The sequence below is a fragment of the Acomys russatus genome, chromosome 6, assembly GCF_903995435.1.
Source record: "Acomys russatus chromosome 6, mAcoRus1.1, whole genome shotgun sequence".
NCBI lineage: Eukaryota > Metazoa > Chordata > Mammalia > Rodentia > Muridae > Acomys > Acomys russatus.
Genome location: NC_067142.1, coordinates 29954850 through 29970484, shown reverse-complemented (window position 1 = coordinate 29970484; position 15635 = coordinate 29954850). Strand labels below are relative to the sequence as shown.

General features: G+C 41.0%; 1 protein-coding gene across 1 annotated transcript in view; it reads left to right on the top strand.

Moving 5' to 3' along the window:
• LOC127190941 (zona pellucida sperm-binding protein 3 receptor-like) overlaps window positions 1-15130 on the top strand; it is a 33932-nt gene extending 18802 nt beyond the window's left edge. The window contains exons 7-11 of the mRNA XM_051148200.1: window positions 2756-2953; window positions 9142-9342; window positions 9789-9875; window positions 13932-14134; window positions 14921-15130. Coding sequence (XP_051004157.1) covers window positions 2756-2953; window positions 9142-9342; window positions 9789-9875; window positions 13932-14134; window positions 14921-15130 — 899 coding nt within the window. The remainder of the gene's footprint in view (window positions 1-2755; window positions 2954-9141; window positions 9343-9788; window positions 9876-13931; window positions 14135-14920) is intronic.
• The last annotated feature ends 505 nt before the right edge of the window (window positions 15131-15635 follow it).

Genomic DNA, 15635 nt, shown 5'->3' with positions numbered 1-15635 from the left:
TCAGGCTTAATAGCAAGCACGTTTACCCCCTAAACCATCTCACTGACTCCCCAAACCCACTTTAATGCAGTAGTCACATAAGTTACATTTCTACTATATTTGTTTCCAACTTTTTTTGCTAGAAGGAAGATAATTTTATCGGCAATCTCTTACTGTTACTTGAACTGTTTCTTGTGTATCATCTGGTTTTCATGCCAGGATTCTGTTGTTCGCATGGCTTGTGTATTTAATATAAAGCCCTTCCAATAGAATGGGCCTGCAAGGTGGCTCAGTGAGTAAGCATGCTTACCATCAATCCTGACGGCCAGAATTGGATCCCCAGAACCCACATGGTGGAAGGCGTTAATGAAAGAAACAGCTCCCATCTCAAAGGGACACAGAAGGTGGTTTGTTCTGAGGCTGACTGAGTGATCATGGCACAAGAACACAGATCAAGGTGTCCTCAAGTCCCGTGTTCCAGTGAAGCCATAGTTTCATGAAGGTTTTATGGAAACAGAAGGGCATGAGTCATGTTAGTGGTTGCATCTGGTAGTCAGCATCCAGCAAAATGGGAAACCTCCGTTACCTGCCTCTGATGCTATAGGGTTGCTTTCTCAGCCCTGTAGTTCATGTGGGACTAGAGGTCTGTTGGGCTGTGGAGTAAGTACATGATTGTACTTTAGAAATTAGCCTTATTAAGAGAAAAGGCCTTTAGGAGATAGAGCATTATAATGGGACAGTTTAGTCAATTAAAAACAGCATAACAGGACCTTAACAACAGGAAAATTTCCCTATAAAACTGGAATTAGGGGCTTCTTTAAGAGGGTTATTGTAAAGTGGGAGAGACGGAGATAAGATAGACAGATGGTGGACAGACAGATGATAGAGACAGATATAGATGATAGAGAGATACAAAGATACAGAGATAGATAGATAGATAGATAGATAGATAGATAGATAGATAGATAGGCCTACACATAGATAGATAGGTGACAGCGTAGATGATAGATAGAGGGAAGGCTGTGGGGAAGGCATCAGAGGATCAAGGTAGGCTTTACTACAACTGGGCTTGCTACTGATGTGTCTAAAGTTAATTTTATTAAACAGTTTTAGAGCCCCTGTCACAAGAATATTGTCACACACAGAGGAAGATAATAGATTGGCTATTTCTTTTAAAGGCTAAAATATCTCTCCCAGGATAATTTTGGCTTTGGCTCTGGCCATTGTAACTCTTACAGATGTCTGTTGCAGACACTCTACCTGCACAGATACAGCTTGTTGGAGCTTCAGCACAATGTGGCCTCTTACTGGTGACATTACATATTTTGGTGCATGGCACTATTATCTCACATCCCACATGGCTAAGAGTTTTCCCCAGGCCTTATGACTGAGGCTGAGGAACCAGGAAGGTCTTCAAGAGGAGAAACAAATTACGAGAACCCTTGAAGACGAAATTCCTGGATTGTATGAACCTATGAATCATTAAGACCTGGTGTGATTTTTTTTGTCCTCTTCATGTCAAATAACATTTCATATGTGAAATTTTAAAATTAGAATAAGTGAGAATTCCATATGTCCTAAAGAAGCATCAGTGAAGGAAACAGGTATTTTGAGTTAAACTTAGAAGAGACCTGACCTAATTGGTTGGACCACGTAAAACAGAAGTCTGGGTAAGCAGTTGTATATATGAATGTCCTAGGGAGGAATAATTCTGTAAATAAAACTTGCTGCTGTTGGTAAGGCAGAGGCTATCCAGCAGGAGTTTTACCACATGAGAAGACATTAAAAAAAAAAACAACTCAGAGCCGGGCGTGGTGGCGCACGCCTTTAATCCCAGCACTCGGGAGGCAGAGGCAGAGGCAGGCGGATTGCTGTGATTTCGAGGCCAGCCTGGTCTACAAAGTGAGTCCAGGATGGCCAAGGCTACACAGAGAAACCCTGTCTTGAAAACCCCCCCAAAAAAAAACCAAAAAAAAAAAAAACAACAACAACAACAACAAAAAACAAACAAACAAACAAACAAAAAACCTCATAAATATTATGAAGCACAACTCAACTCTTTTAAAAATCAAAAACTGTTTGTGTGACATTTAGCTATAGCTCAGACACAAAGCCCAGGCAGCTCTCAATAGATCTCAATTTTGACAACTTTCCAAGTAGCAACTTGATTGAATTGGATGCTTTAAATTAGTACTATAATGAGTAAACCAAAATGTCTTTAACTATCAAGCATACTTCCTCTCTGTCTCATTTTTCCACCTTGGAGTCTCTCCAGCTTGCTTAGGCTTTCTAACCCTTACTAGGTGTCAGCTTAGCACAATTGGGCTGCTGCTTCTTTGTCCATTTCACTAGTCACACATACCAGTAATGTGTGTTCCTACTTCCTGGTTTTGTTTAAATTTTTTTAATAGCATGAGATACTAAAAACATAATTTACCAAGCTAATGAGAGAGAAATATGCCCAAATTACATTTGTAGTCAGAGCTGTAAGAGAGCTGTTAAACAGTTTTGGGTCATAGACTACCTATCATGTTGCCAAGAAAGACAGAAAGCTGAGTCTGTTAACCCTTTAATCACTGGTTACTTTTAATACACTGAAAACTATTTTTGTGAATAAAGTCATTACATTTAAAGGGAAAGGCAGGAAGTAGATTCTGAAACACAAATGTGCAGGTTGTCATCGTAAGTTATGATGGTCACATTAAAAGCCATTCTCGTGTTTCCCTGTGCCAACTCCAATAACATCTTTCTTCATTTTTTTTTTTTTCATGGCTAGGTGGCTGTATTGGCTCACCAGAAATTCCCCATGCTTTGTGGGAGGGAAATAAGCTTCCCTTAAGAGATTTTGAAGTATTTGAAATTGGGACCAATTTGAAATACCAGTGCAAGCCTGGATATCGACCAGTTCTTAACGAGGCCCAGTTTGTGACTTGTCAGGAAAACCTGTCATGGTCACCTTCCAAAGGATGTGAAAGTGAGTGATCTTGAACTTGAAAAGGCTACTGATTACATGTGTCTTTTAAATTATCTACTGAATGTATTGAGTTCAATCTTGGGGCCTGTTTCATTATGGGGTAGTTATGGGTAGTTTTTGTAAAAAAAAAAAAAAAAAAAAAAAAAAAATTCAGCACACATTTGAAAATGTGCATTATTTTGTGATTATTGTTTTAAAATTGTATATTAATTAGTTCTAATTCTGTGATTGTGACATTAAAAAAATCTATGTGTTAATTTTTACTGAAGGGGACTTATTTGATGACAAATTTATCTTTGCTGTTGTAAGGTTTTTTATTTTTATTTTTTATTCACTTTACATCCCAATTGTAGCCCCATTTCTCCTCTTCTCCCACTCCCACCCTCCTTTCCTATCCCCCTACTCCTCACAAATTGGGACCCCCACCAACCCACCCGAGCACATCAAGTTGCATCAGGACTAAGCACATCATCTTCCCCTGAGGCCAGGCCAGGCAGCCCTGCCAGGGGGTTGTGATTGAAAAGCAGGCAACAGGATCCAGTCCCTGTCAGGGACAGCCCCTGCTCCCCTTACTAGGGGACCCACATGAAGGCTAAGCTGCCCATTGGCTATATACTATGTTATGGGTTTTAATTTAGTTTTGGTTTGGTTTGGTTTTTGGTTTTTCAAGACAGGGTTTCTCTGTGTAGCCCTGGCTATCCTGGAGCTTAATTTGTAGACCAGGCTGTGCTTGAACTCACAGAGATCCTCCTGCCTTTGCCTCCTAAGTGCTAGAATTAGAGGGATGCACCATCACACCAGGTTCTATCTTTTAATTTTTTTAAACATTTTTTTTCTTTCTGGTGTGTACACATTTGAAATAGTGTATTTTGCTGGTGCAGTTAGCCTTTTATTGTTATGAAATGACCCTTTGCTGCTGTAATCATTTTGTCTGTATATTTTTATGTCAATATAGTTCATAGTTTATTTAAGTTTGCTTTGTGTTGCATGGCTGAATTTTAAACCTTCTAATGTTCAAGATTTTAAATGTTTTAAAAGCAGATTAATGTATGTTTGAAATTATGACATATAGTTATATAGCATATCATGTTTTTTGCCTTTTTGAATTGTCATCTCCTTGATTTCTTTATTTTTCTCTCTGTGTATCTCTCCCTCTGTTTCTTTTTACACACACACACACCTTTTATTTACTTTAATGTGTAAAAAATTTATAATATGCATTTTTCATTGTTTTGCTGTAATGCAATTTAATGCCTTTGTCTCTTTTAAGGCAATGGAAAGACTTAGAACCCTAATTTATTCCCACTCTATTTAGGTGCATTTATGTTTTGCACATTGCAGTTCTATGTAACATGTAATATGTACATGGTATTCTTAAATGCCATGTAACTACCATGGCGTGATTATTGCAGCTACTATTCTCGCTGTAAGAGGTCAAGTTAGTTTAAATGGCAGCTGCTGTTGTATCTCTGATCCTTTAGACCCACAAGAGCTACCATGTTCCTTTCCCCAATGGATACTCTAGTTTCCTGTAGGGAGGACCTATTGATAATAGAATGTCCTTTGTCTCCTGCCACATATCGACCTTAATATTGGGGATATGTTCCAGGAATCTACACATTTAGATAATGGTTTCCTTTGGTCATATGATATATTTTATTCCATTTTGGTTTATTTTTGTCATGAATTTTACTCTTGTTTACACTGGTGCTTATTTCAAAGGTTTTTTTTTTTTTTTTTTTTTTTTTTTTCTTGACTGCTGCCATTTCTGTTTTTCAGCACTTCAGTGTGTGTGTGCTCTTGCTGTGCAAGCCTGGTGGTCTGCATTGAAATCCTGCAACCTATACAAAGGCTGAAGGGAAAAGTCCACTCCCCTGGGTTCCAGGGATTCAATTTAGATCCTAGATTTGTGCATCAAGAGCCGTTGACCACTGGAACCCAAATACATTAATTTTAACCCATAACCTCCTAGTCCTTGCCCCATAGATTCATAGTAACCTCAAATCCAGCTTCAAATGACAGAAAACTACAACCAATCAAAATGCATGGTTGTTGAGGCTAGTCCCAATGGGTACATCTACAGAACACTCCCACACCTACGGCTCAAGAAACATTGCAGAAGACACGGTGGAAAGAGTGTAAGAGGCGGAGAATCAGGGACTCTACTGTGAGATGGCTCCTAGAAATTTCAGAAGCTACACTCATAAAGCCTCACCAACATGACTGCCCAAGCAAGATCTGAACAAGGAAAATACCAATGAGCATGCCAAAAGGGTTAGAGAAAAGCCCACGAGGCCTCAGCCCTACACAAAGAACTACAGGCAACTAAGGATGCTGAGAGTGGGAGAAATAGTCTTCCCGGGGAAGAACACACCAATTGGTTATCCAATACCAAATCGTGAACCTCAAAAAGATGCACACATACACACACACAGACACACAAGAACACACATGAACACATAGACAAACACACAATCACACATGCATAGATATGCTTGTAATAACAATTAATAGAAAAAAAAGAAGCCCCAAATTTGAAAAAGAACAAAAAAGGGTAGATGAAAGGGTTTAGAGGGAGGAAAGAGAAGGGAGAAATGATGTAATTATATCATAACCTCAAAAATAAAAGAAAAGAGTCTCATCATCTCTAACAGTTTCAACTTCAACACCGTTTAATAGTCTGAGTACAGAATCCAGGTAGTCAGTTGACTGTGAACCTGTGTACAACAAAGTATAAGTTACCCGACTCTGATATCCAATGGCACATAATAACCTTTTCCATTCTAAATGGGAAGAACAAAGATGTAGAAAGGAATTACTGGATAAATGTGAGACTGAAACCCAGTAGTGAAAACATCAAATATTGTAGCTTTATGTCTGGCATCTGGGACACATGATGGAATCATCTGGGCTCCAAAGGCCTTCATCTTCACAATTGCGCACTGTGGCCTCTCATGGACTCCTTGCAGACACTCCAACCCTATTGCATACTGACTCTCTGAAACTTCTGAACAAAACTTGCATCTTTCAGGCTTTCGAAACAAATGCTGCGTGGATGGTGCTACTCGGTTCTGCTGTTGGTTGGGGATGGAGCCTGGCCTTTTGGATCACAGCTTTTGTAGTCTCTGTTGCTTTGCTGGTTGAATCTAAAGAGTCCCTTTCCTAAGCAGTCCTTTTAGATCAGGGAATGCCTGCAGCTGCATTGTCATAGCCAGCCATCTCCTTTCACATAAATTTGCATTTTTCGTAAGTTAGTTCCTTTGATGGGTGGGCTCTGGGTCTGATGGTCCAAACTCTTCCATATTCTTCCCTGAACCACTTCTAAACTCCAAAGAATCATCAGCTCACACTCTAACAGGAAAAACAAACAAACAAACAAAAACAACCTTACTTCCTAGTACCAGTCTTCTATATCATTTACTTATCTGATTACTGAAACAAAACACCCGATGAAAGCACCGCAGGAAGTTAGGAAAGGTTTATTTGGCTTACAGGTCTGGGGGAGTCCACCACAGTGCATCCACAGGCAGGAAGCAGAGAATATTGAATGCGAGTGTTCAACTTGTTTCCCTTTCATCCATCCCAGGGCCCAGGGCTTGAATGGTGTTGTCCATAGTCACGGTGTGTCTTTCCATCTCTATTAATCTAATCTGGATAATTCCTCACAGACAGGTCCAGAGGCTAACCTTATCTAGATAATCTCTCACAGGCATAAGTAGAGATTTACCTCCTAGGAGATCCCAGAGCCCATCATGTTGACAATATTATCCATTACAATTTACCTAGTACTTTCCTAATTGAGTCACTAGGATTTCTTTCTGTATCTATGCTAATGTCATCTGTGGCCAGTGATAGGACTTGACTTCCTCTTATATAATCCAAGAACTAATGTAAAGTCTTCTTCATCTGTCCCTCCCTTTGATAGGGAGAGTTTTTATTAGTGGCTCCATTATTATTCATCAGTCTTTTCTCTCATCAAACCTCAATCTTTGTAAGGCACATTTCTTTGTTCAGAAATGTATGTATACATTTCTTATGTGTCTATGCCAATTTTCCTTGATTGGGCAGCGAGATCACAATCTGAAGGCCTGCCTGAACTATACAGCAAGTTGAAGACATGTATTGTGTTCTTGGAGTCAATGGTTATGGCAGAAATGTCAACACTAGTCATCATCCCAAGTCAAATTTGCCATAAACCAGGGCTTGAGTCATTATCAGTGCTTTAGCAATGGCGGGGAGGGTACTCCAAGGCCAAACTTGTCACAAATCTGCAGTTAATGGGATGCTCAGGGTGGGTGGTGAGGGTGCTAAAGAGGGTAGTCTATTGATACTAGATCCCAAAGACTTTGGTTTTGGCTGGAGCAGACCTAGAATCCTCATTCGCAGTCACTGGCTTCTACTTGGGTGTCACATTATGCTGAAGCGAGCAGTCCTGTGGTTGCCTGGCCGAAGGACCACTGGATCATCCTGGAGTTGACTGCTTGCCATAACTAACACCACAGAGGATCAGGATCAAGGACCAAGACTCTGTCTTCTCTGGCTGTCTGCAGTTGCTCACTTTGGGCCAGTGAGCGCAGCAGCCTGCCAGAAATGATCTGTATTGAATATCCTACCCAAGCCGCCTTTGTGTCTCTGCCTTGTGCCTTGGCAATAGCAGATTTAACCATGGACACTCATCTTGGGTCCAGGGCTATTGTGTTCTGCCCAGATTAGGTTTTATCAGAGCCGGAGTTAAAGAGTAAAGTTTTCAGCAGATGAGGTCCTTCTTGACTGAGGGTTAAAGTTGTTCAAGGTTGAAGAGAGAGAATTAGAAATGATCCTTTGGTTACTTAATCTGATATAAATCTGGGTCCCACTGGCCATTTACACCTGAACAGACCTTTAAGAGATTGTCTCCTTAGGCCTATGCCATAGCAGGCCACAGAAACAAAGCTTCTATGTTTGTCCTTCAGAGGTTTCAGATTTTCTTTTGTCTGTGGAGATCCTGTCCATAGACATGGATCTAGAAGCAGGGGCCATGGACCTGTGTCCCGTAGTGGTCACTGAGGAAAATCTGATACTAGTTCTAAGACAAGCAAAAGGCCTTTCTTTCTCTATTGCCATGTTTAGAGTTGGGGACCACAGAGGTGAAGTGGGGGTGAGTGGCTATGGTGCATGGAGCTCTTTCTTTCTTACCTTCTTCAACACATCTTTGCCTTTTTACTAGGTTTAACCTAATTACTGTGATCTTTCAGCAGATTCTCCTAACTTTCGTGAAGATACTTTTTATTTACGGATAGTGGTCCCAAGTATGCACGCGGTGGCTTGACTCACAATGGTCCCCACAGGCACATATCTCTGAAAATTTGGTCCCCACGTGGTGGAACTGTTTAGGAACACTCAGGAGGTGTGACTTTGTTGGAGGAGGTGCATCACTGGGGGAGGGCTTTGAGGCTTCAAAAGACTGATACCATTGCCAGTGTGCCCTCTGCCTCCTCCTTATGACTCCAAGTATGAGCTCTCACCTGCTGCCCCCAGTACCTGTCACCATGCCTTCACCCTGCTGTCATAGACTCTAACCCCCTGGAACTATAAGTCCAGTTAAACACTTTTGTTGTTGTTATTTTGTTTTTGTTTTTTGAGACAGGGTTTTTCTGGATAGCCCTGGCTGTGCTAGAGCTCACTTTGTAGACCAAACTGACCTCGAACTCACAGAGATCTGTCTGCTTCTGCCTCCCAAGTGCTGGGGTTAAAGATGTGCACCACCATGCCCAGTAAACTCTTTCTTTTATAAGTTGACTAGGTCATGTTGTCTTATCACAGAAATAGGAAAGTAACAAACAATATGTTTTAATGAGGAAATAATCAAAGGCACATTTTGCCATCTTGATATGGCTTTCTCTCTCTCTTTTTCTCCCAGAGAAAGGTTGTAACCACTCAAAAGTTAAATATATATATAGTCTATTGATCATTGTGCAGTGTTGCAATTGTTGGTGGTACGTCTGTATTGTTTTGCACTGAACATTTCTAGAATTTATTCAACTGAAACTTCATGCTTACTGAGTAATTCCTCCTCTTCCCTGAAAGTAACATTCTATCTCGGTTCCATGAGTTTGATTAGTAATGCCTTTCTTAAGGTAGAGTGAAGACTTCAGCCAAAGGTGCTTCTTCTGTAAAATGAAACATGTGTGTCTCTTTTTATCTCCCAGAGATATGCTGCCCGATACCAAATATGGAGAAAATCAGAATTGTAAGCGAAAGGCGAGACTTCAGTGGTGTATGCATCTATGCCTATAGAGACTACATCTTCTACATCTGTAATGAAGATTCTTACCCTGTGCCTATCGACCGAAGAAGTTTGTGTGAAGCAGATGGGAAGTGGTACCCTGAGATACCTTCATGCCATGCGGGTAAGAGTACTGGGAGAACTTGTCCTCACCCTTCCCCGGATGTCTCAAGTGATCCTGCATAGTTCTATGAAGAGTAATCTTCTCAAGAACAAGTGAGTTTGGGGCTGTTCTTCCAATAAGCAGTATACAGAGAATCACAGATACTTACCCTGGCACCATCAAGGCCATTTATAGAGTTATAGATAAGGTACACTGAGAAGAAGGCTGACAAAGGCTTTTACCAAAGGACATAGCACACTGAACAAAATTCTTCAGTACCTCATCTCGTTATCTGCTAACACTATGGACAGTATTTTAGTAAAGTAAAAGACTGTCCTGTAAGTCTCTGTATTTGTACATCAAGGGGGAAGCAGTGGCTTATATAATTATGAAACAATGGGAGACGTCATGGTGAAGGGGAAGAAAGACTTAGTGACTGACGTCAACCCTTTCATTTCCTTGTCCTCACTCATGTCTGCAAAACCATGATGCTGTTGCCTTACACAATGTGTCAGACACAAGCATGGAGAGCAGTAAATATCTAGCTGATGATGGTAAGGCATTGAAGATATTATTGCTGAGCACTGTGCATATCTCATGATGAACAATTCCTTGCCTCAGCATGACAGAAACCTGTTCTCATGCTACCTAAGCTCACATGGGATTTATACTTTAAATTATCAAATATGCATTTGTCCACCAACAGAAAACAAAACCAGTAGCCTTTCTACATACCAGTAATGGACTTGCTGACAAATTATATAAAATATGCCATTCACAATAGCTTAAAGTAATAAAATATCTAGGAATATGGGGCTGAAGAGATGTGCCAGTGGTTAAGAGCCCCGCTGTTCTCATAATACCTGGATTCACTCCCCCCACCCCAGTTGGGGAGTGGGGATACATAATCACCGCTTCTGACCTCCAGGTGTCAGGCAAATGTGGTTCACATACATATATGCAGGCAAAACACTCACACACCTGAAATAAACAATTTAAGATAAAAGATAAAGGGATAAGCTTAACCAAGGATATATATTAAAAAAAAAAAAAAACAACCAAAAATTTTAAGACATTGGAAAAAGAAATTGAATAAGACATCAGATGTTGGAAAAACCTAAGCTCCTGGATTAGCAGAATTTAGATTGTGAAAATAGCTGTTCTCTCCATAGAGCTGTATAGAGTGAATGCAATCTCCATTAAAATTCCAATGAGCTTCTTCATAGAACTGTGAAAAAAGTTTTAAAATTCATTTGGAAACACACATAGAAACCCCACAGACAGCAAAAGGAATGCTATGCAGTCAGAGCACAGGCAAAAAATGTCAATTACCTGACCTGAAACCACCACAGGGCTAGTGACAAAGACAGCATGGCACTGGAAGAGAAACATACGCAGACAGGTGGAGCATAGGGGACTCAGAAATAAACTCTTAGAGATATGTACACTTCATTTTTGAGAGAAGTGTAAAAATGTATCAAGAAAACAAAGAGCCTATTCAATAAGTGGTGCTAGCTGGCAAAAGAGGTCAAGTGCCTGCAGAAGAGTGAAATTAAACCCATATCTCTAATCCTGAACAAAAGCCAATCCAGTGTGGATGAAATATCTTAACTAACACCAGAGATGTTGATACAGCAGTAGGAAAACATGGTGAACACATTTCAGACTATAAACATAGACAAGAGCGGTTTTTGTTTTATTTTGTTTTGTTTTTTCTAGACAGGGTTTGTAGACCAGCCTGGCCTTGAACTCACAGAGATCTGCCCTTGCCTCTGCTTCCCAGAGTGCTGGGATCACAGGCATGTGCCACCACGCCCAGCTTAGACAAGAGTGTTTTAATAGAATTCCAATAACAGGAAATGGCTATAGTTATTGACAAATGTGGTTCCATGGAAATAAAAAGCTTTTTCTCAGCAAAAGAAACTATCAGCAGAGTAAATAGCCAGGCAGCAGAATAGTTTAAAAAAAAAAAAAAAAAGCCTTTCTAGCTATACTTCAGACAAAGAATTATTTTATAGAGTATTTTTTTAACTGCAAAAGAATTAAACACAGATAAAACAAAACTTCCAATCAACAGGTAGGCCAGTGAACTGAACAGATAGCTCTCAAAAGAAGGAATACAAAGGCCAGCATATATTTTAAGAACTGTTCAACATCCTTAACCATCAAGGAAATACAAATTAAAAGTATTTTGAGATTTCATCTTACCCGTTAGAATGGCTGTCATGAAGGAAGCATGAAAACAAATGCTAGTGAGTCTGTGGAGAAAGAGGGAACCTTGTTCACTATTACATATTAGAGTGTAAACTAGCACAGCCACCATGTGTGGAAGTTGTTTAAAAACCTAAAAATATAACTAATATGTGATTCAGATATGCCACATCTGGGCATAAGTTCACAGGAGTCCATACCCTGCCACAGAGATGCTTGCACATCTGCATTTACGGATTCACAAAGAAACAGAATCAGCCTAGAAGAGCATCACCAGATGGATGGGCAGTGGAAAGGTGGTACATATACACAAAGAAACTTTATTTGGCCCTAAAGAAAGATGAAATTTGAAATTTGTAGAGAAAGGGCTAGAACTGGAAACAGATCGCTGTGAAGTAACGGGCTCAGCATGACGAGCAGTGTATGTGCTCTTTCACATGTGGCTTTTCCGTGTGTGTGTGTGTGTGTGTGTGTGTGTGTGTGTGTGTGTGTGTGTTTTGAGTCTGAGTAGGAAACTGGTAAGGTGCCCAGTAGAAGAGAAAATGGGCTTTAAGGGAGGGACATAGAACTCATATGACATGAAAATGGGAAGAAGAAGGGGGAGGGTACAAATAGGACGGAGGAGAGTGGATAGACGAGGAGCAACAAGAGCTGTGAAAATGCCATAAGGAAAGTGCTTCCTTTGTAACTGGGGATGGAAAAAAAAATAGATCCAGTGCATTTCCCCTACTGAAGTTCAGTCTTCTGAAGTTTAGATTTCCTTTGGTCTTATGTCTCCTTTTTCATACCTGTGTATCCTGTTTGAAGTAGAGAAACTTATTTCCCCTCAGATTGTGTCACACCTTGAGTCTCCCATGAGACCCTGGACCTTGTGTTTTGAAGGTGGAACAAGTAAGACTTTGCAGCTGTTAGCAGGGAAAGCATTCATTTCTCGGCATGAGAGACGTGAACTTGTTAATGTCCGGAGGCGGAAGGGTACTATTTAAATACACCGCCCCCCCCCCCATGCCAGGACTGAAGTTCTTGTGTTTGTAACTTAAGTTCCAATGTGGCAGCATTATAACATAAGAGGTGACTGAGCCTTTATGAACAGATTATGTCTTGGTCCTGGGGGTGGATGGACCAGCCATGCCAGGGTGGCTTGGAGTAGAAGTGAGCTGTTTGTTCTGCTCTCTCTGGATGCTTTGTCCTTTCATACTCACCACCAGAGCATGGAGGAACCAGTTTTAAAACCCCATTCCTTTTAGATGTCCATGAATCAGAATCTACATAAGCCCATCTCACTGCTGATTACCCAGAGTGAGTGTTACAGCAACGGAACACAGACAGATACATGCTCACCTTGAGGCTTCTACATGTGAACGTGTTGGGGGGGGGCAGGGCGGGGCAGATATGTTTGGTTGAACCTGCTGTGTGTCTTGCATGTCTTTTCTCTGGGTACCTTTGCCTCCCCAATGTAATACCAGGTCCACTAGCAATGCATGGGAGGCAGGGTTACAAAATAATAACAGCAATATTTCCCATTGATCAAGGCCTATCCCAAGTTTACCATGTATTTATTTATTTACATTTAAGATACGAATGGCAGATTTTTTAAAAGTCAAAAAGAATATTAAAATGAGCATTAGTTCCCTCCCTGAGCTTTCCAAGCACAGTTAGCACCATTGCCAGAAGCAGCCACAACCACTCAGCTGTTGGGTGTTGTTTTAGCATATTTAGAGACTAGACTTGATGATTTTGATCTAAGAATTTATTTGTGCCTTCAGTAAACTTGGCATGGCAACCTTCATTTCCTCCTAAGAAAGAGGGATCTCAAAAGTTAATACCCAGTTCATGAAGTGTTGCAAATCTGCATGAAAGTTAATGCTGGCTGCCACCTCTCACGGCCTTTTTGTTTCTATGAGCCGATGACGCTCCTGGTTGGTAAACTGATACAGACTGAAGATGAAGTAAGAGTGTGACTGCCTCTTCAGTGTCCTTGGTTCACTTGCTAGCAATCAAAAGCCACTATTTCTATTGAACCCTGGAACATTAAAAGGTGAGGACGGGACAAGGAAAAGTGTATCTTTAGTATCATGCATTAGATCAAGGCCGTGGGAAGGAAGGCAAAATGTAGGTTCTAACACTGAAAAAGTTGCAGGAGACTTACAAGATTATTAACTTTATTCATTTCGTTGTTGGTAAAATGTTAATGATGATAGAAACCAATTCATAAAGTTATAGTGACAATATTTATAAAGCAACAAACACTTAGCAGATAGATGTACTCACTGCTTTTCTCAATGGATATCAGGACTTCTGTAATTTCTGAAATTAGTAAGTTTCACAGAACGTGAGTGCAAGAATGGACAAAGTTTCTCACAATCTTCATTGTCTCATTCAATTCTGATGCTTCTTAGCAGAAAGCTCAAAGGACATTTTCGCTAGAGGTATGTGTCCCAAACCAATGATCATGCATGGAAGCCTGTTTGTGGAGAAGGACCACTACGTTGAAATGGAAAATGTCACCATTCAGTGTGACACTGGATATGACCTAGTTGGTTCCTCAACCATCTTCTGCTCGGAGAACAAGACATGGTTCCCTGAGATACCGAACTGTAAAGTGATGAGTGGCCCAACCCAGGGAACTTCTGTGATGTCACCCTTACACTTAGTAAGTAGTCTCTTCCCAAGGCTCTGCCCCGTTCTATGATGGTGTCACCTGACTTCCGGCAGGATGCCCAGTTTACCAGACTCTCATTTGTAACATGGTGAACTTGAAAGAATAGGTTTGTTTGTTTGTTTGGGTTTTTTGGTTTGTTTTTGCTTTTTTTCTCTGTGGCTGGGTCCAGAACTTTAGAATTGAGGGTTTTCTAGACCTAGCACCTTGGCTGTAGATTTACATATTTGTGGTCTGTATACTTTTGTTCTGCTTCTGGGTCATGTGCAGGACTCCCCCTCTACTCTTATGGGGGTGCTCTAGATCTCCTTGTAGCTTTGTGTCTTTTCTTCTTCAGCTGTACTTTTCTGCTAATCAAGAGCCAGGTGTAGTGGCATACGGAGGTGGGCATAGGAGAGTCTTAAGTTTAAGTCTGTTCTTGCCTTCAAAATCCTGTCTGAAAGCACAGACACAGACACACAGACACAGACAGACAGACAGACAGGCACACACACACACGCGCACGTACACACACGTATGCAGGCATACATACATGCCCATCTTCCTAATGGTGTGGCCTGCATGTGCACACACACACCTGCTAGGATGCAAAGTCTCTCCTGATTTTCTGTATGTTCATCTATTATATCAGCCTCACGTTTGACAGGAATCCCTCTCAGACTCCACCCTCCCCTGTTTATTTCTTTGCTCCATCTCCCTACTTTTTTTTTTTTTTTTTTTAACCTCTAGGAGGGCCTTGACGACTGCAGACTAGTGAATGAAGGCAGAAAGATCCTGCAGTGCCTCTCAAGCCCAGAAGATGTGAGAAGGGCCCTGCAGGTGTACAAGCTGTTTCTGGAGGTCAAAATATTAGAACAGGAGACTGAGAAATGGACCAGGGCCTACAAGAAACCTTTTGAACATCTGAAAATGAAGAGGCTGTTCAGGCCTTTTGGTTAAGGCACGGAATCCCCACGTAGCAGCAGCTGCGCCGGCCCTTAAAGCACCACCACTCCTGTTAAGTTTCTGGGCCAGAAGAACTTAGGTTGTTTTTTTTGTTTTGTTTTTGTTTTTGTTTTTGTGAACTACATCATTGTTGACTAACCATTGTGGTTCAACTGTCAACATGACTCGACTCACTGAAATGGTTAAACATAAACTATCAAATATCAAATATTTGTATTGTCGCTCTGTTCAGTATGTCTCACGAGTATTTACCTGGAACACAAATTCACTGTCTAACATGTCTGTAGGTAATCTAATTTTCCCTTTATTTTCTACCTTGCAAAGAACGCAACTTGGACTGTCCTGGTGTCGTTTCTGCTGAACAGTCACTGAATGCTATTCCACTGTATCTCAGGAGCCCAGTGAGCCCCTTGCCAGTTAGGAAACACTCTCCCAGGAGAGGCGGGTAGGCAGGCTGGGTGGAGAATCTTACTGGACAGCAGCGATTCAATGGTGCCAC